This window comes from Numenius arquata, chromosome 1, assembly GCF_964106895.1.
Source record: "Numenius arquata chromosome 1, bNumArq3.hap1.1, whole genome shotgun sequence".
NCBI classification, from domain to species: Eukaryota; Metazoa; Chordata; class Aves; order Charadriiformes; family Scolopacidae; genus Numenius; species Numenius arquata.
The window spans coordinates 71353078-71378610 of NC_133576.1; the positions used below are offsets into that span (position 1 = coordinate 71353078).

General features: G+C 40.6%; 1 protein-coding gene across 1 annotated transcript; it reads left to right on the plus strand.

Moving 5' to 3' along the window:
• Nucleotides 1–224: 224 nt before the first annotated feature.
• Nucleotides 225–25533, plus strand: IL1RL1 (interleukin 1 receptor like 1). The gene is made up of 10 exons (XM_074154616.1): nucleotides 225–291; nucleotides 4020–4221; nucleotides 4559–4727; nucleotides 4815–4977; nucleotides 7936–8004; nucleotides 10285–10417; nucleotides 10508–10665; nucleotides 18236–18379; nucleotides 20262–20420; nucleotides 23907–25533. Exons 1-10 carry the CDS (start codon nucleotides 225–227, stop codon nucleotides 24251–24253), a joined length of 1611 nt encoding a protein of 536 aa, XP_074010717.1. The 3' UTR covers nucleotides 24254–25533.

Genomic DNA, 25533 nt, shown 5'->3' on the forward strand with positions numbered 1-25533 from the left:
GGAACATCAACTATTGCACTGATTATAGAACAAAGGGGATCATCTCAAAGGTGCAAAGCCACTGCTACACACACACTCTGTACAGAGCAGCTCACATGATGCATTTATCATTGCACGATACCATTATCTGTTAGTAGATGTACATTAGTACCATGGGAGTAGCATAACTGGTGCAGCCAGAGCATATTCTGAGATATTGATGTTTTTCTTTATGGTTTAGAAATATGATGGGGTGTGTACATCTGATCTTCCTATCTGCCTTCCTCTCCGTTTCCATGACATCCGAAACATGTAAGTAACATTTTAAAAATACTTTCAGATGAGGTTTATTCTGTAGAAATGTGTAGGCTGTTTCCAAATTGGTAATGTTTTTTTAAACCTAAAATTAGCTAGTTTACCTCAAGCCAAAAATCACAGCTTAAAAACTAGCTTTATGTGTTTTCTCTGTATATTAACATGCACCGAGTACTGTCCATTTATGTGACATTTAGTGTAGGTTCTTTTTGCTTTGTGCAAGCAAAAAGAGGGTCTTTTTGAAAAGATTTGAGAGTAGCTGGTGTTCCAGGCCCCAGCTGGACAAAGTTTCCAAGAACATGATTAAATTGCCCTGAACAGGGCATATGTTTATGCACCCTGCTGAACCAGGGACATAACTGGGTGCTTTGCTCTCTTAAAATGCTTTTCAATTCCCTGTTTTTGGGGGTGTTAATACAGAAGTGCAATGTAACAATAACATTTCCCTGTATATGGGGAATATTTGAAACAGTAAACTCTTGCTGATGGGTCAGCTCGGCTGGCTCAGCTGTATAATGCTGACCAGTGACGCACCGTTACATAGCACTCATGTAGTTCTAGTCTCTGGCTGAGCTGCCTATTTGTCCGAAAAACATTGTAAGATATGATCTCTAAATATTTCCCAATATTCTCAATTTCACAATATGAATGCTAATTTTCAAATTAATTAGATTTATTAAAAGGCCAAATTTGAAGAATTTGCCAAGATAATTTTCACTGATGTCATTGAGCTTAGATGAGGTGTTTCATTAGATGATGTTTCATAGATGAGGTGTTTTTTGGGAAACTATAGGCCTGTCAGTCTGACCTCGGTACCAGGAAAGATCATGGAGAGGATCATCTTGAGTGAGCTCTCACAGCAATTGCAGGGCAGCCGAGGGATCAGGGCCAGCCAGCATGGGTTTATGAAAGGGAGGTCCTGCTTAACCAACTTGATCTCTTTCTATGACCATGTGACCCGCCTTCTGGATGTGGGGAAGGCTGTGGACGTTGTCTGCCTGGACTTTGGTAAGGCCTTTGACATCATCCCCCACAGCATTCTCCTGGAGAAGCTGGTGAATCATGGCATAGACAAGTGTACTCTTCACTGGGTAAAAAACTGGCTGGATGGCCGTGCCCAGAGAGTTGTAACTAATGGGGTGAAATGCAGTTGGCGGCCGGTCACCAGTGGTGTCCCTCAGGGCCAGTCTTGTTTAATATCTTTATTGATTATCTAGATAAGGGGATTGAGTGCACCCTCAGTAAGTTTGCAGATGACACCAAACTAGGTGGGGAGTGTTGATCTGCTTGAGGGTTGGCAGGCTCTACAGAGGGACCTGGACAGGTTGGATCAATGGGCCAAGGCCAATGGGATGAGGTTTAATAAGGCCAAGTGCCGGCTCCTGCATTTCGGTCACAACAACCCCAGGCAACGCTACAGGCTTGGGGAAGAGTGGCTGGAAAGCTGCCCAGCAGAAAAGGACCTGGGGGTGTTGGTGGACAGCCGGCTTAACATGAGCCAGCAGTGTGCCCAGGTGGCCAAGAAGGCCAACGGCATCCTGGCCTGTATCAGGAATAACGTGGCCAGCAGGAGTAGGGAAGTGATGGTGCCTCTGTACTCGGCCCTGGTGAGGCCTCACCTCGAGTACTGTGTTCTGTTCTGGGCCCCTCACTACAGGAAGGACATTGAGCTGCTGGAGCATGTCCAGAGGAGAGCCACCAAGCTGGTGAGGGGTCTAGAGAACAAGTCATATGAGGAGTGGCTGAGGGAACTGGGCATGTTTAGTTTGGAGAAGAGGAGGCTGAGGGGAGACTTCATTGCCCTCTACAGCTACCTGAAAGGAGGTTGTAGAGAGGTGTGTGTTGGCCTCTTCTCCCAAGGCAATAATGACAGGACCAGAGGAAAAGGTCTGAAGTTGCGGCAGGGGAGATTTAGGTTAGATATTAGGAAGAATTACTTTACTGAGAGAGTGGTCAGGCACTGGAACAGCCTGCCCAGGGAGGTGGTGGAGTCGCCATCCCTGGAGGTATTTAAGGAACGTGTAGACATGGCACGTCAGGGCATGCTCTAATGCCCGAGATTGTTGGTTTGTGTCTGTTTGTGGGTGGGTGTGGGGTGGGGTTGTGGGTGTTTGTTTTGGTTTGGTTTTGGTGTTTTGTGTAGGGTTTTTTTGTGGGGTTTTTTTTTGTTTGGTTGTTTGGTTGGTTTTTTTTTTTTGTTTGTTTTGTTTTGTTTTTTTTTTTGGTTGGACTCGATGATCTCAAAGGTCCCTTCCGACCAAGAAGATTCTGTGATTCTGTGATTTTCTATGTGTTCCCTCTCCTCCTCTTTTTCCCCGAAAGAAAGCTGTATTTCCAATGTGTTCCTCCTTCGGTGGGGCAATGCCCTCTTTCCTCACACCCCTCATATGTTCCATTACATTTGCAAGGCTCACGGGTGGGAACGCTGTTAAAATGATGGGATTGGGGGTACTCATACCTGATGTAGCTGATTTAGGTGCCTGAATTAGCAAGCAAGGTGACATGTAGTAACAGTAAAAAAGGACCACTTCTTTAGAAAGAACCATAGAAGAAACCAAGTGTTCACTATGTAGAGTTGTGCACCTCATGTGCACATTGCACATGCCTACATGTGCAGGCAGTGGCAATACTCCCACAGTGTCATTTTTGATAGAGATTCTCTATTTTGTTTAGTTATTTAGTTACCTACTCTCATTTTCATGCTCGCTTACCTACTGTAACTCCTCTGCCAATCTCCATCTCTGTGCAGTCTCCATCCTTGCTTATTTTCTCATCATTCTCCAAAATGCAATTTAACATTCAGATTAGGGTTTCTGTTTTCAGCAGACAGTTCGCTGTTAAGGTGCCTGGGCACTTAAATATCTGTCATAATTTTTTGATTCCAGTTTCGCTGGACCAGTTTTAGTATTCAAAAGTAGAAATACGCTCAGTTAAAAAAATTAATAAATTAGTGTCTTACTGCCAACTCCTTCCTTTTTTTTTTCTTTTGTGTGAATGTGTGTGGTTTCTCTTCCTACGCTTTTTATTTGTGTCTAATTCCTTTCTGGCATCTTTTCACCTTCCCATCAGATGCTTCCTTTCTGTCTGTTACGTTTTGTTCATGTTTTTCACATTTTTGTGAACTTTGGAGAGAAGCTCTTCTGGCTTTTATCTTTTTTGATGATCTTATCTACAGGTTTCCTCCTTCTTCTAGTTTTTTCTTCAGTGAAAGAAAAAATTTCTTGTTTTCCTTTTTATATTTTAAAAAGGCAGAGCAAGAGCTCTTTTCTGTTGATAAATATCATTTATGCTGCAGTAAGGAAAGCTAACTTCATAGTGCAGCATTAAACCCAGTGCTTTTCTTTGCATTTAAATTCCTGTTTTGAATAAAACCAGGATTTTAAGCAAAGATTTGCATATGATTCATTTCAAGAAATCACTGTTTTTCAATGAAAACCTCATATTTTTTAGTATATCTCTGGTTTGAATCTACGGTTGGGTTTTTTTTTCCTTCTGTTTCACACATTAATTACTATTTTTGCAAACAAATGACTCCATAACTCAAGGTAAAAATTTCTTTCTTTATCCAGTGAGCATAAGTTTGCTATATATAGTCTCTGAAAACTCTAGGAAGGTACTTAGAGGTGCATAATTGGCCTATTGATCCAGGAATGCCAAGTTCTCCTCTGTCTCAATGGGCCTAAGCTTTAATTAATCTGAGATTTTTATCTTTTGCTCATTTGCAGTTGATGCAATGGAAGGTGAGGCTTTAGTTATAAAATGTCCCCGATGGAGTTCTTCTGTGAAAGTGACGTGGTATCACACGAATACTAACGAAATAATTCCTGCAGAAGAAGAGGGATCACGAATATTTTCCTTAAATAGATTTCTTTGGTTTCTGCCAACTTCTAGAGAGGATTCTGGAAACTACACGTGTATTGTACATTTGTAAGTGCAACATTGAAGAGTGAAAGGCATAAGACTGGACACACACTTCCCTCCCTCCCCCCCTCCCCCCCCCCCCCGTCCCCCCCCAGTTTTTTAATAATACAATCTAATTATCATCTGTGAAAATTATGCCTTTTTTTTCATGGTGTACACCAAGTCATGTAACTTTTCATTCTGAAATTGCTATTTTTATGAAAGGTCATAAAAAATCAATCCGTGACTGAGCAACAATAACCATCCATATGTTTATAAAACTAAAACTCACGTTTGTTACAAATATTTAGTATATTCCATATAAAAATACTATCATTGACATACCTTTTTTCCGCTTTTAAAGTTCAAATAGTCGCACAAAGTTGTTCAACATGAGTGTGCAGGTGCATCCATACAAGCAAGGAGTATGTTTCCCAAGTCAGATTCGTTACCCAAATGACACTGGAAGAGGAAGAATTGTTTGTCCTACAATTGATAATTATAAGAATGCTACTATCATCCAGTGGTATAAGGTAAATAGAACCCTGATAGTGCCAGCTGTATATCAGATTACCGTGAGAAGCTATTTGCAGCCAAATAAAGAAAGTTTTCTTTTCCAGGACTGCAAACCTCTTCAGGGAGAGAGATACCTCAAGGAACAAAAATATGTTTTTATTAAAAACCCAAGAAAGGAGGATGATGGTTATTATACTTGTCAATTTACCTACACTCATAACGGAAATGTGTTTAATGTATCAGCAACAAGGATTTTCATAAGTGAGGGTAAGAGTAATTTTGTAGCTTGCTAAGATAAAAAACACTGATGTCTACTTAAAGCAAAGGAAGCTCCTTTTGTACATTACAGAGAAAAAGAATTTCTGTTGTTTTGTTTTATCTTCATTAAGCTTTAGATCAGCTTTTTAAAGTGAATTTTGTGGATGGGGATCCAAATGGAGCAAGGGAGGGGGGTAAATTTCACTTTCAGCTTTTTGTTAAAAGCCTCTGATGACTCTGGTTACATACGGTGGTTGATAGAGCTGTCTGGTAGTACTTATTTCTGAAAGGAAGGGTCTCCTCAGTGGGATGCCACAAAGTTCGGCTTTCTATTTGTTCGAGGGGAGAAGAATTTGTTGTGATCAATACCTTCTGGTCCATCTTGATTGTCTAGCCTTTATTTGATAGTAGGCCTTAAAAAACTTTTAGATTTGTCTTGAATGAGAGAAAATGACAGAAAATATATATAGGCAGAAAATGAGTGGAGCTTGGTGATTACTGTGTCTTTGTTATTTTGAACTTGGCCAACATGGCTGAGATGTGTGGGCTTTGGGGCGCCTCTAGGATGCAATCTCCTCAGGGAGGCTTTGTATTTGGATGGTGGTCAGGGGAAGAGCACACAGCAATCAACAGCTCCAGCTTGTATCAACTTGCAAGACTTCAAAATGTGTCTTTGGTTCTGCAATCAGATCAGTAGAAAAACAGTCAGAAGGGCTGTTGAGGGTTTGTGGACAGGGAGGGCTTGGGTTTGGTTGTTTGGTTTTTTTTGTGTGGTTTTTTTTTTGTCCCAAAATAGATGATGTTAATTTGTAGACTGACATCAGACCTTTTTGGGAAGGCACCCAGCTTTGTGCGCAGAATGCAGATTTGGAGCGTAGGAGCCTTGGTTCCAGTTTTTGCTGCTCTGCCCAGATTTCAGTAGCAGAGTTTGTTCTGATTATTATGAGCTGGACAGAAGATAGATTTGAGCCGAGACCTAATCAGCCAGCAGCGTACGAGGTGCTGTGCCCTTCCTCCCCATCTTCCCTGTAATACCCTTTTGGACTACATGGCACTTCTCAGCCTAACAATTTCTGTTTGAATGTATTTTATCATAACTTCTCTAACTGTTCAGGAATATCATAGAATCATAGAATGGTCCGGGCCGGAAGGGACCTCCAAAGGTCATCTAGTCCGACCTCCCCGCAGTCAGCAGGGACACCCCCAACTAGACCAGGTTGCCCAGGGCCTCATCGAGCCTCACCTTGAATATCTCCAGGGAAAGGGCCTCAACCACCTCCCTGGGCAACCTGTTCCAGTGTTCCACCACCCTCATAGTCAAGAACTTGTTCCTAATACCCAATCTAAATCTGCTCTTCTCCAGCTTAAAACCATTGCCCCTCGTCCTGTCACTGCGGGCCTTTGTAAACAGACTCTCCCCATCTCTCCTGTAGCCCCCCTCAAGTACTGGAAGGCTGCTATTAGGTCTTCCCGGAGCCTCCTCTTCTCCAGGCTGAACAACCCCAGCTCCTTCAGCCTGTCCTCATAGCAGAGGTGCCCCAACCCCCTGATCATTTTAGTGGCCCCTATCATTGTGTCTGTGTTACAATGAAAATTTCTGGGTTTTTTTGGCACAAAGGCATCCAAATTTACAAAGGCCTTTGTTACACCCAGGCAAATTACTTCAATTCAAAGTTAATCTTACTTTCTTTTGAAATCATTGCAGAAAGAAGTGATTGCAACATCACATGTGAAATCTGAGCTGGGTCTGTCATGTCCGCTCCAATTTTTACTAAATTTGAAGTACTTAATGACAAATTCTTTGAGTTTTTATCAGCCCTTAAAATTAGTATGCTGACAAGTGTAGCTGTTATGTTTTGATAATATTGGCTTAAGATGTACATTCCTGTTGCCTTGCAGATCCACACTGATCCAGAGGACCTTCTGCCTCTGCATGCTGGCAGCTAAGAGCTTAGCATAGTCAGCTAGCTAGGAAGTTACTGACTTTCTCCTGACTTCTTTTTTTACTGGATTCAGCTAATGAAAAACACAAACAGTTAGGAAGGGTAAAAAGATGTGCTTTTCTGGCAGCCTCGGAAGTAGGGTGTTAAACAGGTTCCTGCAGAATTTTTAGGGGTTTCATAGAGTTGCTTTGAGACAAAAAAGTTTAATGAGGGAAAGGGTAGCAAGCAATGTTTTGAGAGTGGGAAAAATGAGACAGTATAAAGGGCAAGAAAAGAAAAAAAAAATGCACGAAGGGAAAAAATCTGAAAGATCTGAATACCTAATTCAATTCAAGTGGCTAGATCTAGTTTGGCCCTGTCCATAACAATTATTAGTGGGGGCTGAAAATAAATATGTCAAAGGAAAAGTAGTATTCCTTCTACAAGGTAATGCAGACTGGTGTAAAGTGAAGCATCAGCACGCAGACAGCAGAAAGAAGGGCCTGGGAACCAGATGTGCTTGGCTATCAGGCTGCAGAGATGGGGGCAACAGAAGGGAATACAGGCAGGTAGCTGTGGGCTAGAGGGTCCCCAGTTCAGATACTACATGAAAATACATATTTGCTATTTCATATAATGGATGCAATTTCTCAAATGTCTGAAGGAATTTGTTTATCTCTTAAAAACAAAATAAGCAACTGAGAAAAAACTCAAACCTATAACTGCATTTGCTTCGCGCCCCCCCCTCAACAGCTAAAACAGTACTTGAAAAACTAAAATTTTTCCTTTCTCTTTGTGTACAAAGCTGAAAATTAAATAAATGGGGAGAAAATACTTAAACTGTTAACATGCACAGAATCCCCAGGAATATTTAGTCATAGGAATAAGAGCAGATGATCCCAACAGACATGTGAAACACTGTTGTAGTGTTAGTTTGCAAATCTGCTTTGGGATCTTAAAATATTAACTGTACAGATCGTAATCATTATCTTACAAAATGTTTTTTCACAACTAATTTGTGCTTTCTTTCCCTTAATTTCTAAAGCAAAACACTCGCCTCTACCTCCTCAAATTTTATTTCCAAAAGATAAAGATATAATAGAAGTGGAGCTTGGTAAGTACAGACTATAAATTGTTTTAAAATTAACAATTTGTGGTGGCCCAGTGAACATGGGAATCTTCAAGAAGTTGTAATGATGGAATTTTTCATTATATTTTTGCACTATGATGTTCACCAGATTTAATTCACCCCAGGCACGGTGATGTGAAGTTATATCTAACTGAGGGGTTATTTAGTTATTAAGCAACAATTTAAGGGGATTTCAATAACCCATTCTACCCCTATCAGGATAGACTAGGATTACTCTCATGGTCAATGGTTACATCTCAGCTGAAGGGGTGACAGCTTCCACCCACTTCAAAGAGGGCTTTAGCTAAATCCCTTGAAACTTCTTGATGATACCCCTAAGGGAGAAGGATGGACTATTCCTGCAACTAGAGATACGCCTTGTTACTTGTGCTTCCAGTCTGGAGACAGTGGCTGTGGCTGTGGCTCTTTTGATAAATGAAGGAGAACAAGTGATTGGTCGCTGGCCCTGAGGCCATGGAGGACGGCCTGGCTCATGTCCACATTGGCTAGCATTGAGCAGACCTCTCTGGTTGGAAGATACTGAGAGGGCTGAGAGACAGGACCAAGGAGTGGACTTAGAAATAGCAGTTGGAGAGTCTGTGATGCAGAGCTTGCTCCCTGGCTCCCTTTCATTTAGGACTATAGAAGTTCTCAGTGATTCAAATTCACCCTGCGTAACTTGCAGCATCAGAGCAAGGTGCTTGTAGCAGGAGTGAGAGCCATCTAGGGGTTTTGAATCACAGAATTGTCAGAGTTGGAAGGGACCTCTAGAGATCATCTAGTCCGACTCCCCTGCCAAAGCAGGATTGCCTATAGCACATTACTCAGGACTGCATCAAGGCGGGTCTTGAAAATCTCCAGAAAAGGGGACTCCACAACCTCCCTGGGCAGCCTGATCCAGTGCTCTGTCACCCTCACCATAAAGAAGTTTTTCCTCATATTTAAATGGAACTTCCTATGTTCCAGCTTGTGCCCGTTGCCCCTCATCCTATCGCTGGAAACCACTGAAAAGAGTCCAGCTCCATCATCCTTCAACCCACCCTTTAGGTACTTGTGAACATAGATAAGGTCTCCCCTCAGCCTTCTCTTCTCCAGGCTAAAGAGCCCCAGCTCTTTGAGCCTTTCCTCATAAGGGAGATGCTCCAACGGACCTCTCCAGAAAGCGACTGAGCCCAGAAACAGAAATAGGTAGCCCAGGATATCCGTCTCTCAGGGCAGGTGGGGTGCATCTGGGCCACTGGGATAAGGGATCGCAATTACCGCTCCACTCCTGTCCTACAGCAAGACTGCTGTGGTAGCAGGTACTGCAGGGGCCCAGGACCCTGTTTGAGATGACACATACTCAGAGAGTTGCTGTGTTGACTCGCATTCCCGTTCTTTTCTTCCTCTTTCCCCCAGTTGCTTTGTCACTCAGAATTAGATGATCTGTGCTCCAGGACCACCTTTCTCTAGTAAGATGGTCAGTCTCTAGTGCTCTGTGGACTCTGCCCACCCCTCTGGGACAATAAATAATCTGGCACTGCTTGCAAGGAGCAAATATACTTTACATTTAAAAACCCTTTGCTGTACTGGATCTATTGTCTCCGATTTGCAAAACTGAAGGCATTTCTCCATGCTCCCTAATATCAATGCAGGATGTAAGTCATACAATTTGTTAATCTTATCTAAGACCCTCTTAGATGCAGATTTACATGGAAATAATTTAAAGTGTTTTAATTTACCTTCTTCCAGTGCAACGGCAACTCTTACTTTGGAATAAATATTTCCTAATGACAAATACTTAATAAGTAATTTCCTGTTTTAGTTTTGCTTGGACTGGTTCACTTTACTTTTGTCCAGCTTGAATAAAATCCAAGATAAGACTCTGCACTCAAGACTTAGGCAAAATAATATATACTGAAATTAAATTACGTTGTTTTCATGTACATTTGTGTATAAATGAGTATTTACTTTCCATGTTCATTGGTAGTTGATTACGTGGGCTAAGCATCACAAGTAATGTCTACATTGAGTTCATCATAACAAATATAAATAATTCATTTTGTAATCCTTGGTGTTGCATGAGATAATTTTTTTAAATCTCCTTTTACTATTTCTTTTTGAGTCTCTTCTATGGATCATTATCTCAGCAGAAAAAAGTGTCAAAATTGTTAAGACAAAACTCACAGGTGGTATGAAGATTTGTAGAAAAAAATGTTATGAGGAAAATAAAATTATACTTGTTTTTCGTCATGGAATGTTTACATCTCTCTGTGTCTTGATTAGGTGCTGCTTTGTCTCTGAAATGTCGGGCCCGCTTGGGTATTAAGAAACCACCAATGGCTGCTGTCACATGGGATGTGGATAATATCCAGGTGAAATACTTAGATTTTTCAAGATTTCATGAAAAAACTAATTTGTAAGTATATATAACACAGAATAATCTTTCTTCTATGCAAACTGCCTAGCCATTAAAGCCAACAGTACCAGCTATTTCTCTCTCTACTAGTTTTGAAGGACGTGAGCAAGAATATTACAGAGAGACCACTTTGCATATTACTGAAATAAAAAAAGAGGACTTGCAGGCAAATTTCACATGTGTAGCAGTGAACGAAATGCAAAACACAAAGGCCACGGTGACGTTACAACTCAAAGCACAAAGTGAAGGTAGGTTTTTTTTCATTTTATTTTCTTACACTTTGCACTCTGTTAGAAATATGTTGGTGATTATATTTTATTTTATTATTTGTTTCTGTTAGTAAGAAAGTTTCTGCTAGTAAGAGGGAACATCAGCCTGCTTCCTCCCTACATATTCAAGCTGGTGGCAAAATTTGTGTGGCTTCATCAGGTCATTGAAGTCCTTGGGGTAAATTGTGCTGGGGGGAGGACATTACTCAAATGGTTATCTGTGAAAGATTAAATACTCAGAGCAGCACAGTGTTTCAGTCCTGTAATAAGAATATCCTGTTTCTAGGATATTTCTGCTCAGTGACAAATTCCTCTTGCCTTGAAGGCACGTGGTGCACTTGGATTTGAAGCACACTGGTGTAATGTGGTCTGCTCTCCAAGATACTCAGGCTGTAGAGGAGCCTCTGCAGATGAGAGACAGGAAAGAAACGGACCTCTCCTTTGGTCATCAGTGATACAATGCATTGTGAGGAGCAGAGTTTCATCTTCTTTTGAGGATCAAAATGTTGTTTCTACTGCAGAACCATGGCAGAAAATTGGCAAACTTTAAAAGCAAGTGTTTCAGCTGCCAGTTTACCAGTTTGCTTGTCTTCCCTCTCATACCACATCCACTGTACTGCCTTGTTTTTTGACTGAGTGTTGTGGCGTGACTAACTTCTCTGATGTCTGGCTTTATCCTCTCTCCCTCGGAGTGCCACTGTGTTCACTGTGTGCGATGTAGAGGTGTGAATAATGCTTCGGAGGCTTTCCCTTGGTTTTGTTTTTAAATTCATGATTCTAGTAATTTCTGCCAGAGAAGGAAAATCGAGGTCAGTAAATGGTGGGGACTGGGATGGTCTTTAGCTCCTGTGGGAACTGTTTTTTAATAGGGATAGCCATATCCCTGAGAAAGCACTGTCACCAGCACCACTGAGTTTGATTCTTATGGCAGAAAATGTTATTGTGTCTGTGAAGGCACAAGAAGAAGCTGCTGGTCAATGGTTTCCTTTCTTATCCCTTCAGATGTGCTGAACCACCAAGGACCTTGAGAAGAAATCCCAAAGTCTTTAGCAGTGGTTAGTTTTCTATGTGAGAATGCTGGAAAGAGCAAAATCAAGTGTTTTGTAATCACAGAGTGTGCACAGCTCCGTGTCCTTTGGTATTCTCAAGTGTTCATAACTTCCTACAGGATTATGGCTTCAAAGCGTAGACCTATTTGCTTGCCATAGCCTAGACTAGAAGGGATGTAGGTGAATTGTATGAGAGTATGGGTCATAATCCAGTAGGACAGCACCGGTTCCCCCCCGAGGAAGGTGGCAGGAGATGTTTTCATTGGATATTACTAAATAAGTGGAAGTGTAGCATCACCCAGGAAGCTGGAAATCCATCAGGTCTGCACTGAATTATCTGAGTGTAGGAGTGTACTTGCAATGAGAGGGAAAGAAACTGAGTAACAGTTCCTGTTTACTCCAGTTCAAGCAATACAAGTCCTTTATGGGCCCCATATTGCAAACTATATGAAAGAAAGAGTGTATTTTATATTCTGTATTGATCAAGTGATTCATTAAATCTGATTTCTGTTGTAGAAAACTCTTATTTTGGTTTTTTTATCCATAGGTCTTCAGTAAATGTTTGTGAAAGCTCTTGACTGTGACCTTCCTTTGCTGCTGCCTGTTTTTGTGGATATCTGTCGCTTTCTCCTTGTTGCTGCCATTGTCAAGATGCCTGCTTCTGCTATTAAGCACTGTTGGTATAAGCAATGCTACATCCAGAAATGGTTGTGCTCTTCTTTAGTTTTATCCCCTCACTCCTCACATAGCTGAGCAATATTTATGCTAAAACAATGACAGCTTGCCTCTGAGCATAATAACAATGCTGTAGTGTTTGCTTTTGTCTCGCATCTTGTAAATTTGTAATAAAAATTCTACTTCTTTTTTGTGTTTTGTTTATTTGTTTATTTTTAATCGAAAAACCCCAGTTTTTAGTTTTGGTTTGTTTTGGTTTTTTTTTTTTTTTAAATACGTGGTTGTTCCTTAGCGTTTCCCAAAGCACAAATTGTGCCTGCTATCTACTATCCTGTTAAAGTGCTTTTTATGCCAAGTTCCTGCTCTGTTTTCTGACATTTATTTTTTTTCAGGGCATTCAGTATGGGTTATATTATCATTGTTTGTAGCACAGATCTGTTATAGGACGTAAGAGGTGAATCAATGTTGTGCCACTTCCTACTCAAATCAGTCTAGATTAACTAGATAAATAGTGTTTAGCAGCACAGGTGACAGATTAAAGGAGGAAGCAAAGATGCTGTAAGCAACTGCATTAGAACTCTGTTTTGGTAGCTGTTCAGTCTTACAGCTATAGTCTCTATCTTCAAGAACCTGCTGATCGAATGGTTTGGCTCATCACATGGAAATTTCCATGGGAACCAGGAATTAAATCTATTTTTCTGAATTATGATCAAATACTTTAAGTCCTATTTCACTGTTTGCAATATCATTATAATTAACCCTCGCAATTTGCTTTACTAACAATTGTAATCCATGTAAGAATAAAAGATTGCTAGAGAGGAGTGATAAGAAGGGGAGGAGTTTCTTTCATAGTCAAGAGAGGTGAGAGCTGTTTGGTTTTGTCTCCATGGCATACAAAAATACTCCCTTAATACTGCCAGGAACTGATATCATTGCAAAGCTGCTTGGCATTTCACAGGGAAAAAAGGTGTATTTTCCAGTTTAAGATACATGCTGTGCACACATGTATGTATTCACATATGTGTGTGAAGAAAAGTGCTGTACGGTGAAAAAAATGTCTGTCTCGAGTCTGTCCCAAGTGTCTTTTCACTTGTCTTTTTCAATAGAAAAAAGAAGAAAGAGAAGCTGTAAAGAGAAGCTTATCAGCTGTTTAGAAATTATCTATATCACCTAAGTACTGCAGTTATGAGGACTAGTGCAATGCAGTCAGCTGCTTTTGGTGTGTTTTGACATAGACTACGCATACTATGTCTGTTAGGCACAGAGAAATTAGGCAAATTCTTTCTTTGCTTTAACAGAAGAATTTTAATGAGTAATTGTCTATGAATTTTTATGGTCTCCACAGCTGTTCTTGCCTTCATTAGGAGGTGCTGTTGTTCCTGCGCCTTTCAGCTGCTGCTGCTGCTAAATTCAGAGGTTTCTTCTCCTCCTGCTGAGAAAGATCTTTCTCCATTTTTTCCTCATCCATCCCCTGCCTAGACATTGATCACCTCCAGTCAATACGGAACCCATCCTTCCATGCTATTTCCCATCCTTTCTCTCCCCTCTTTGCCTGAAGCTGTTTTGTATCTTCTGACTCCTTCACCAACACTTGTTCATGAATACATTTTTCATGTGTCATAATACCTCTTTACAGAAAATACAGGCTGTCTCATTTCCTGCAGCTCTTTTAGTCCTACATCTCCCTTCTTAATTCCAGGGATGATCATCAACCCACATTTTACATTCCCTCTCCGCCACAAGACATGTCCTCTCATGTGCTCTGAGATATCTGTGTAACTTGCTGTGTGGTGTTGGCCTCTGGTCACTGTAAGGCTAAGGAATGTGCGACATTTAATTCCCTTTTCTTCCAATTTTCCTGGAAAAGATGTAGCTAGTCTTGCTGGACACCTGGCAAGAGACAGCGACTCTGCCTGCCAAACTACTCCCAGTTGCCCTCCACAGCTGCTTTGTGTCTCTCATGCTTGGAGATGTCACCTCTCAAGAACAGGAAAACTAATCGGCTACACTGTTCGTGCCAGTCCAGCTCATTGATAATCACAGTGGATCAATGCTCACAAAAGAAGTTCTGCTGGCAAAGGGAGTGGGGGGAAGCTGTTAGCTCCTGAGAGAGAGGCAGTGACAAATAATTGGAGAAATGCTGAAAGTTTTAACCCCGTCTACCAGCAGAGCTGGGTCAGGACAGGAATGTCCCTTCAGCATCCCCTTTAACCTGTCTGTGAGGGAATACATGGACTGTCTGAATACCTTCCAAGACCTTCCCTTTTTATTAATATATAAGCTGCCGCTGCCTTTTAGTTCCTCACTTGATTCAGGGCTGGTTAAATAACTGGAGGTGGCTTTCCATGTGTCTGACCCACAAGCATCATCTTATTCCTCCCTGAGCATTTCTCAATTCTCATTCACAAGGAAGTGTAAAATGCCCAGAGAACCACACATTTTCTGGCGTGAACTCTCTTCTGTGGAGCATGCCAGAAATTCCAGTCATTTGGAGCAGAGATAAAGTTCAGCACAGAACATCATCTCTGTTCTTCTTCAAAGATATTTAACACCAAACCTAACCTTTTGGCTCATCTTTGGCAGACAGATGTGGACAGGAATTCCAGACTCGGATCTCTGCCTTCACTGTCTGGAAGTGTGTCCACCTTAGAAGCCAGAGAAGTTGCAAAAACCTACTGTTCTTCTGGAATTTGTCAGGAAGTCCTTCAAATGTTGCTTTCTGTTTTGTTTTCTCTGGCCTCTCCAATATTATTTCTTGTGAGCTGATAGTTCTGTATTCCCATTGCTCTTGAATATAAATAAATAGGATTAGAAGACAGTCTACTCATGAATTCTCTGCTGCTAGATGATGCAGCGAAATCAGACGAAACAACAGGGTCTGTTCAACCTCATTCAGGGCCTCCAAAAGTGGCTTCTGGCCCTTGCCCCCATTACGCTGGAGATAGATAGCTGATTTATTCCAGAGAAACAGGAGTCTGAGTCAGCCATACTGGGAACTGAACCTGCTTTTCCAGGAAGAGCTCTGTGGGGTTCTTATCTGATGTTTTACAAGCTGTATAAGCACAGGAAATTTATAACTTCTTTTCCAGCCTGGGTCTAATCAGTGCAAAACCAAATGTAAACAGCTTTTTTTTTAGGTTCGTAATTGCAGAATTTGTTGTTCGAACCTGTTTCTTCTCTAGATGTTTTATGGATAATTACTCAATGTGCTACAATGGTATTTGTGATGTCATGGTGAGCACACTCTCAGCAAATGAAACAATAAGAAATAATGACAATCTCTTATCCTTGGGTTGTCCTCACTAGGTAGTGGAAGGGGTTTTCTGTTTTTGTCTCTGCATGTGTGTGTATTGACCAGGAAAATGGATCAAATCATAAAATTTGAAGGGGTCCACAAGGACAAAGTCCCTTCAAAGACATCACATGACACTGTTAAAACTACAAAATGGCCAAACCTCACTATAAAAGAAACTGGTTCTTTTCTTGCCCACTTCAATCTTATTAGAAGATGGTTTCCCTAGATCTCCTAGTTCTGGTGAGATATTCTTCACCATGTGCCTGATGTTTCTTTCTCCCTTTAAATGGTGAAGAAAGAAACGGGAAGAGAGTGAAAACTATGTCAGATTTACCTCTTATCCTACTAGAGGAAAGGGAAAATGTACCTGTAAACTCTTTGTTTATATAGCTTTTCAGTGGAATTTCTCAGGCACTAGTACTTTTAGGTTGCTTCCATAAGTACTACTTGATAGGCTGTCTTATTCAAATCTCCTGGAGAAGCCAGGGAACCTGTAAATTTCAATATAAAGCTCTTCACTGATAAATATTTTATCTTATTTCATTCCCTGAGGGCCAAGTCCAAGAGAAAGCTCTGAAATTTCTCCTTGGTTGTAGTCAGCGCCTTCACCTGGCAGCTTGCTGGCTGCATACAATCTGCAGCATTTTCCAATCTGTCTTGCTGCCTGTTCTGTAGAGGAAATTGAGACTGCCTGTTCAGCCTGTTGTAAGGTGGACCTCCTCAAGTGCTGGTGAATGGCCTGCTGCTGCAGCCACGTGTGTCTTGTGTGTTTTGCAGGCAGAGGGAGGAAAACATTGAGGGATTTAAGCATCCCTGATCCCTGCTCCGAACTCACAAGGCTTGGCTGGGTGGAATTGCTACCGGTACAGATAGTCACTCTCCATGGGTTGAATTGCTGTGAAGGGTCTTTACAGTGAGGATGCCAGAGCTCACTTCTATATTAATAGTGATAAAATGCTTGTATTTAAATTTAAATGTGGCCAACATTCAAAGGAATATTTCTTTCCTCAGCTAAATTAATTCTGAATTTGTAGCATACCTCAAATCTCATTGGAACACTGAAGAGATACATGCTTCTAGTCATATTCTAAGCTAGGACATTGCATCTGGCAATTATTATGTTTGATATACCATAGTAAAATAAAAATACAGGTGGGCCCTTTTATGCAGATGTGACGCACAATCTGGATGTTTTCATGTGCATTTCTTTGGGGGTAAGAGTTCATCACCCAGTCCCATGCCTCGGGGTACATTTTTTAATCCAAATCATTTCAGTGATCTGAATCACAGAAAAACCCACAAAGCAGCTATATTTTTACAAGTATAAGATGATGCGCTGGGCAGGAATAATTAGGTGAAGAAGATGGACTGTGAATGGAAAGCTCTTGATGGATTTAGTTGTCAGAAAAAAAAAAAAAGTGTATGGAACTGCTCTGAGTCTACAGGTTAAAAACAAGTAGAGTAGATTTAAGTCTTTTTCATTTGCTTAGGAGGAGATTTCTACTATGAGACAATTGCCATTAATCTTCCCTTCAAGGGAATAATGTATCCTCTCTGTGTAATTGCTGTATAAAGCCTTTGATCTTTTAATTTCAATCTTCATAGAATTATAGAATCATAAAACGGTTTGGGTTGGCAGGGGCCTTTAAAGGTCATCTAGTCCAACCCCCCTGCAACGAGCAGGGATATCTTCAACTAGATCAGGTTGCACGGAGCCCCATCCAACCTGACCTTGAACACTTCCAGGGATGGGGCATCTACCACCTCTCTGGGCAACCTGTTCCAGTGTTTCACCATCCTCATAGTAAAAAATTTCTTTCTTATATCAAATCTGAATCTAACCTTGATAAATCTTCATCTCTGAGGTGGAGGTGGTCAGATTCAAGAGCTCTTCAACAAGGGAAGCTGAAACTTAAGTGGGTGGCTCCTTTCTTTCCTAATTTTCCTTGCTTGTCATTGCTATTTTATGCTCCTTGACCCTCTTCAAAGGAAAAGGCAGGGGAGAACATCATCTGCTTCCAGCACAGTTTATTTTATTTTTGTGACCAGGACAAGTGCTGTTTTCCTGCTTGTTTTATGTACTGTGTTCTTATCTTTCAGATTTCATTATTTGCACATGTTTCTTTGTACCGTGTTTGTGTAACTATGCCAGAAGCCTCCGCTTGTCCTTCTGTGGACCCTTACATTTCTCACGCGTAGGTTTGGATGCCTTGCAAAATGCTTGAACGTTGCTGCTGGTTGTATTATTAACAATTTTACAATGTTACAAAATACTTAAACATCACCCTCAGCTGTGGTGTTTACCGTAGGTAGGTCTGGATTCAACGGAAGTAAATATTAGTTGTATACTACTTAGTATGCTTGTAGTCTAGGGGTCTGTGTCTTGGTTACACCAGCTGGGGAAGGAAAAAGCTTTGTTGTGTCTGTTGAGCTCCTTAAAACAGCAACAGAAGTAAGGATATGAGAGGCTGAGGCTTCAGCCCATGGGTTAACTTCTCTGTGGCTAACAATATATTCCTCTTCTTTGCAGTGGATCTTCCTGACATCCTCTTGATCATAGGATCTCTAGTTCTGCTAGTTGCAATAGCAGTCTCTGTTATACTTTATCAGTCCTTCCGAGTTGATATCGTCCTATTGTATCGGGAGATATTTCAGCCCCACTCGGTCAAGGATGGTGAGTAATAATTGAGCAAGAAAGTTTAAAAAAAGGAAAAAGGCAAATCATACGGAAATGAATTTGTTTGATTGTTGTTTACCTAACTCATATGACACCTGAGCCTGATCCTTCACTTTCTCATGGCTTCTGAACTCTTCTAGATAAATGGGGAAAAACATAGCTCTGATAGGGCTTTACTTTCCTTTGTTTCCTGGGTTCTGTAGTGATGCATCACATAAAAGAGAGATTCAGTCCTGGTTTCATATGTTTGTTTAACAAATATAGTTGCCACGAAACATTGAATGACAGTGAGAAAGCAATTTACATTGCTGTTAACTGTTCTTGTTATGCGCTCTCTAAAGTAAAGGAACCAGCCTGCCAGCTAATGTGTTCACAGGTACGTGTTAGAGCAATACAGCTCTTATCAGCCAAAGAGAAAGGTACCAGTATTGTGGGAGACACTTTTGGGGGGAATGCATCCCACCCAACTTTAGGGGTGGACTTCAGCTCAAAATTAAGACATCTAAGTTTAGTTGCATGCAATGAAGGTGCACACATCTGAAGACCTGGAGCTGGGTTCAGTTTTCGAACTTTAAGCATCTAGTGCCACATGATCTCCCTTAGGACCTAAGAGAGACCTGAATCCCTCTGCAATGGCAGCTAAAGGGCAGGCAGTGCCTAATGACACTATGTGGTACATGTTTTTAGGTGACCAAATCCAGCTTCTCATCAATAAAATCAATTCAGCTAACTAGGCACAGGGACCTTGTGTCAGTGGTCTAAACATGGGCATCTAGAGTCATTTGGGGTGGCCAAAAGAATGAACACGTAACACAGATCTGTCGAATGTTGTAGACTTCTGGAGCAGGGGCTGGAGGTCAGACAGGGTACCATGGGAAGTCTTAAATGGCGCCAGATGCATATGTTTAGACAACTCAACTGGGCCCCTGGCATTTACATGAGAGTAATCTGAATTACTGTAGAATTCACTAACTGCAATGGCTAGTTTTCTACTAATTGTAGCAGAAGTTTAGACACCTAGCTTTTGTGTAGACACCTAAATTTACATTTTTTGAATCTTCAGCTGACTTCTGTCGCAGTTGTCTGCATGGTAGATATGTATGGCTGATCTAGTTACTTATGTTTTCTTTAGAGAGGAAAGAAGTATGCTTTTTGGGGCAGTTTCTATTTAAATATATTTTATGATGAAATGAATCACTCTGGAAATGGCTATTTCTTTTTTATTGTAAGGGTGGTCTGGACAAGAACCCAAGAATCTCAGATAGCAACAAAGGAAGGGTTATGATCATCTCCACTGGAAAGAAACATACATTTGGGATTAGAAAACAAATGCTGTAACAGAAAACATATTTGAGCAAAATGAAGAAGACAGCGAGAGAGATATTTGGCTTTGTACTTGGTTCTATAAGACTACTTCCTGAATAAAGGACCTTTTCACTCAGAAGTATGATATGTTGTAGGAGTGATGAGTAATTTCTTCAAGGTGGAAGAATTTAAGTGGAATGTCTTCTCCTAAATGTCCCAATGACAGCCTGTTGTATCACTGAAATAACAAATTATGAGCTTCATCTCTATTTCATGCTAATATGCATCAATCAGTTGAATAGTTACTCTATATACTTTGGGATACGGCCTTCATAACACAAAGATCAGGTTCTCCAAAGTTACAAACACACAGGACGTAACAATTGAGCATGGAAAACACCAAATGTGCACAGTCTCTAATTTCCAAACTTGCATCCAATGATATACATTATTCAGATTAGCAGGAACTTCTACTGAGATCTGTTTCAAAGACTGATATTTTTATTTCTCTTCTAGCTTTTGCAATAGACAGCACTAATTCATGTTAACACTTTCCTCTTGTTTTGCCTAACAGATGGGAAGATATACGATGCATATATTATCTACCCCAGAAGCCACACTAATGAAGCTAATTTTGTGGAATATTTTGTTTACCAGATCATGCCAGATATTCTAGAAAATAAATGTGGATATAAACTGTGTATTTATGGGAGAGATATATATCCTGGAGAAGGTAATTTTCAGATTGGATAATGCACTGAATGACTTGTCAAGCTGGAGCAAATTGTGGTTCTAGTCCCTTTTAGTGGTATAGGAGGTCCCTTTATGTTCCTGACCTGGATGCTCATCTCCTCAGCATCTGTGTGTCTGCTCTTTCAGGCAGGGTGACTCAACAGCACCCTGTAGCTTGCTGGTGTGCCAAGAAAAGCAACCTACAGGGCAGGGACACAGATTGTTTCTTATCTTCTTGGGTCATTGAGGAAATGTGACCCCAAGTATGACTCTTTTAAACATACAACTGCCCTTTGGGTAGTGTAACTCTGCATAGCCATTATCTGGGCAAAGCCACAAACAAACTGTGTGTGAGTAGGTCTACAAGACACGGAAGAGGAGAAAACCACAAACTAAGTTGAGGAATTAACCTTGCTGTTATCACTCAGGGTTTTTCAACCTGTTACGAGGATGTTAGAGTCACAGGAAGTTCAGCTTCTGTTCACTGACATGACCTACTTTCACTTCACACAATTCCCAGTGCTAATTCAGGAGGCAGTTGGTATTCTTTAGTCCTGCTTCCTTGTTTTCCAGAATGGAATCATGTTAATTAATCTGTGCTAATTTTCATATAGACACCTCTATGCTACCTCTTATGATTGCTGTCATCTAGGCGTTATCTGCCCCTTTTTAGAGCTGACTTGTCTGCTTATTCTGTGCTCTGGTTATTCTGTGGACCAAATCTTCTCTCCCTGTCAGTAAGCAGGCGCGAAGCCAAAGCTGACACATTTTCTGTTACACATTTCTGAAATCATCTGCGTTGGGCCAGGTGTCATTCACCTGCCCAGAGCTGGGCTGAGATCTTTGATGTCCTTCTCTTTTGGAGAGTTGCAAAAGCAACTGGCCTTGAGAAAACCCACCGCAACAAGAATATAAAAAAAGCTGCAAGAGTTGCTGAGCCAGACCATTCCCAGCATGCCAGATCCAGAACAAGGAACTAACAGTAACTCACAAAACCGTCAATGCCAAAGATTTATGCCATCTGTTCAGGCAATTAGAGACAGGGCAATATTCTGTTATGGGACACTGCTCTCAAAGTGTGGTTTTGGATGGCAGTCCTGAAGAAAACTGAGCACAGCATGCAGCTGAGCTGAAGGCTGTGGGACTAACAAAGGCTCTAATAAGTTGGCTGAAAATAAAGACATTTTCGCTGTACAAAGGCCTGTACTGAGGAGTCACAGACAGAAGACTCACCAAGTCAGCCTTGGACAGTAACTTTTTTTTGACTTGTTTGGTCTGATTTAATCAAAACTCTAAAAATGTCCTGAGCATTGACCATTGTCCTTCCTTTTGTCTTCTTGCCTACTTTCCCAGCCTTCTGCTTTTCTCTTCCTTGTCCACTTTCATGCCCCAAAATGCTTCCACATAGGTGGAAAAATCTGTTTAGAATCTGTCTGCCACAGGGCACACTTAAAAGTTCTCTGCTTCCAGGAAGATAGATTTTATCCATATTGTCCACATTCTTGTTTGTCTTCTGATCTTGAGCCTTTCATTACCACGTTTCCAAATTCAAAACCTTACAATTAAAATATGCTAGGCGGAATAAAACAGGAAATGCTACTTCAAGCTACTGTGATCCTTCCTGAACACATATCATAGCCTTTGATGAATCATAATTTCAACTGTAAAATTCCATGAATTGCCAGGAAAAAAAAAATGCAGTGAGGATATACAATGGAATTAGTATTTCAAGACATGCTTATGACTCTTAGTTCCAAAGCAAAGCTCTGTTACTTGAAACTTGTCTTCTTCCAGTAAAAAGGAAAGTTAAACAGGACGGTTCAAGTGCTAAACAGCATGGCATCTAACCAAACACCGCTGGAGCTGCTGTATCTGTAATAAAAAAAAAAAAAAACATGAACAAATAACAGAGAAATGATCATACTTCATTGGAGCAACATTCTGTGTAGCCAAGTGTCCTATCTTCAGCAGTGGCCATGGGCAAAGGACTGGAAAAGAATTTAAGAACAGGGCAAGCTTATATTATACTTCCACTAATGTACTCTTCCAGCAGTATGTGGACTTCAGATGCTCAAAGTTTTCTGTATAATAGCTGCTGATGGATTTTTCTTTTATGATATTTTCTGTCACTTTCTGAAACCTTATAAACTAACAATCACAAAACAGGTTGCAATGAATCCCTCAATTAAAGCATTTGCAACGTACAGACCCATCTTTCCTCTTGCAACACGAATGGCACCAGGAATTGAAATGTAGAAGTGTATACCTCCCCAGGTCCCTGGTCCTTCAGGGACCTTCCCTGGTCCATTGAAAGGTTTCCTGATCAGGGAGCTGAAAAATCTGGGCCTATCCGACACTGAGAAGACCCTTTCAATGGGTCGGCAGTCCTCAGCAAAGGAAAAGAGGATGCATATGGAGCGGGCTGATGACATCTGCAAATTAGTGGCTTTGTTAAATAATTGTTACATTGAATTTCCTTAGCTCGGCTCCCACCTCCTTTCTTTTGACTCAGCATCACATGCTCCCATCAAAACAACTCCAGCTTCCATTCTGTAGACCACAAGAAACTCTTCTAACTGGGATGAGTGTTTCAGGCAGTCATCTGCAGTCTTGCTGCCATAGTTGTCACATCAGGTCATCAAGAAAAGCGGTTCCTGGAGTCTTGATGTGGACTTTTCCGAGCTGGCACAGAAATTTCTCCCACAGTATGCTGGCTCTTGAGTTTCTGAGGTTCAGCACCTCCAACATCACAGTCCCTGTGGTGGTTGATCAGCTCTCCGTAACACAACAGTGGGAAAGAAAAACACCTTCAGTGTTTTTCTGAGTCTGGATCCACCCCCGCAGGGCAGATGCCAAGCCTATGCACAGGTTAGCGTATAAATTAGCATGCTATAGCTCAGGAGAATTAACACTCCCTCTGCCGGTAAGTAAGCCTCTTAGAAGTCACCCACCGAAAAGTCTCCAGATGACTAACTTTCATGGTTAGGTATTGCAGGATCAGTCTGTAAAGCACGAAGCTTGATAGAATGTGATTCCTTACATGGAGACTGTTGATCAAGCACAAATTTGATGCAATCCAGATCTACTGAACTTGACCTTAGGTTGTTAGATTGGAAATTCCTAACAGTTCTTACAAGCAGTGAAAATATTAATGCTTCAACCAAAGAAAACATCTCAAATGAAGGCTTTAGGTTTTTTGGATTTTGTTTTGGTTTTCCCCCTTTGTTTTTTGGGTTGGGGTTTTTTTGGTGTTTTTTTTGTTTGTTTTTTGTTTGTTTGTTTGTGGTTTTTTGTTTGTTTTTTTTTTGTTTTGTTTTGTTTTGTTTTTGTTGTTGTTTTTTAAGCTCTATTTCTAATGAATAACTATGAGACTGAAGTGAGAGAGAAATTATTTCTGGTTAACAAAACAAGGAAAATGAAGTGCCTAAACACAAAAGAGTTTATAAAAGATATTTCAGGGTCTCATCTGTTTCTTTTACATTCCTAGATACAGCCAGTGCGATTGAGAAGAGGATGCAGAAGAGCAGACGGCTGATCATCCTTCTAACGCACCAGCTGATTAATTGTGAAGAACCGGCGTATGATCAACACATTGCTTTGTACAATGCCCTCATTCAAAACGATACAAAGGTGATCCTGCTGGAAATGGAGACAATTGGGACTTATGAGAAGCTTCAGGAATCTCTTAGGTTTATTATTAAGAAGCAAGGTACCATCAAATGGAAAGAGCAGCACACTGTGCACCCACAGTCATCCAGTTCTAAGTTCTGGAAGCAGGTGAGGTACCATATGCCTCTGACACTCAAGTCCTCCTACTCAGCTAATGCCAGGTGAATAGCGAGTCTAAGAAAATACTGGTATGCTATCAGGATGAACCACATGCCTGCAGCTCCTTTTCCTTTCAGTAGGTACATGATTTTGTAGTCTGGAAGTCTGGCTGTATTTTTGAACTTTTTTCAGTCCTTCGATTGAATAACAAGAAGGTAAACTGATGGAGGAGGTCTGGGGAACTGAGGGAAGTTTTTATAGGTATGGGAGTTCTGTAAATAAATCATTCTAGACTGTATGTAGAATTTTGCATGTCACAGGAAACAAAATATACCTATACTCTTTTTATATATACTCAGACAAATTACTGAAAGTTTTGATTCTGAATACCTGAATGTTCTGCAGGTTTGCTTTACCTTTCTAATGCAGTTCAAAGATAAATGCCTTCTGTACTATTCAACTAGAAAGCATAGTGTGTACTATTCAACTAGAAAGTATAACATCATGCTTTTGTTCATTTTTTCCACCACTTACTCCTTTTTGATCCTATAGTAATACTCATACTATGAAATGTTATTCTTCCTTAGTAGGGATGCCTCAGTAAAGGCTCTTTTGAGACTGATGTGAATATGGCATTTTTTAAAAAAATGCAGTGTTAAAGGGAAATAAATACAAACTGATATATATTTATATGCACTTTAGTATTTTATATATATATATTAAAATTAACCTCACACAAAGTCAAAATTTAAGTCTTTCAAGTGCAACAGATCATGCTGTTGCTATTGATATTATCTCCAGATAGAAATAACATTTTAAAATTTAATTTTTTTTTTTTCTGTACACTGATAACATTCCTGTAAGCTACTGAAAAAAGAGATTTACTGCATTTTTATAACAGCCAATATCCACGCCTGTTTTTTCTGCTTTGACTTTTGCCAACTTATACTTTCTTCTGATAGGGAATACCTTGAGATACAACAGACAGAACCAAATGTCCTCCTAGTTTAGGGGTGTATGAACAAAATGTTTTCTAGTACAGGTATCTTTGCAAACTTCAATCTCTTTAGCTTCTTAAAACCAGGAATTCTCTTACTGTTGGGAAGGCTTGGTTTTGAGCTTCAGGCTTGCTACAGAGATGGACTTAAAAAGTGAAAATTAGATGCAGAACATCTAAAGTTACCAAGTTCAGTCTTACAGAGCAGGCAAGTAATTTCCTTTTACTGTAAGTTTTCGTTGAATCTGGGTCTTCAGACTTATGGTTGGTTATTTGGAGTGGGAAAAATGTGTATGTAATATATGTATAGATTTTTTTTCAACATTAAATTAAAAGTTCTATGGGAAAC

What these genes read in the sequence shown, in the direction of transcription:
- IL1RL1 (XM_074154616.1), top strand. Translation starts at nt 225, where the DNA reads ATGATGGGGTGTGTACATCTGATCTTCCTATCTGCCTTCCTCTCCGTT. An exon ending in TATAATAGAAGTGGAGCTTG is followed by an intron (nt 8,005 to 10,284) that starts GTAAGTACAGAC and finishes TGTCTTGATTAG; the next exon opens with GTGCTGCTTTGTCTCTGAAA. An exon ending in TTTCATGAAAAAACTAATTT is followed by an intron (nt 10,418 to 10,507) that starts GTAAGTATATAT and finishes TCTCTCTACTAG; the next exon opens with TTTTGAAGGACGTGAGCAAG.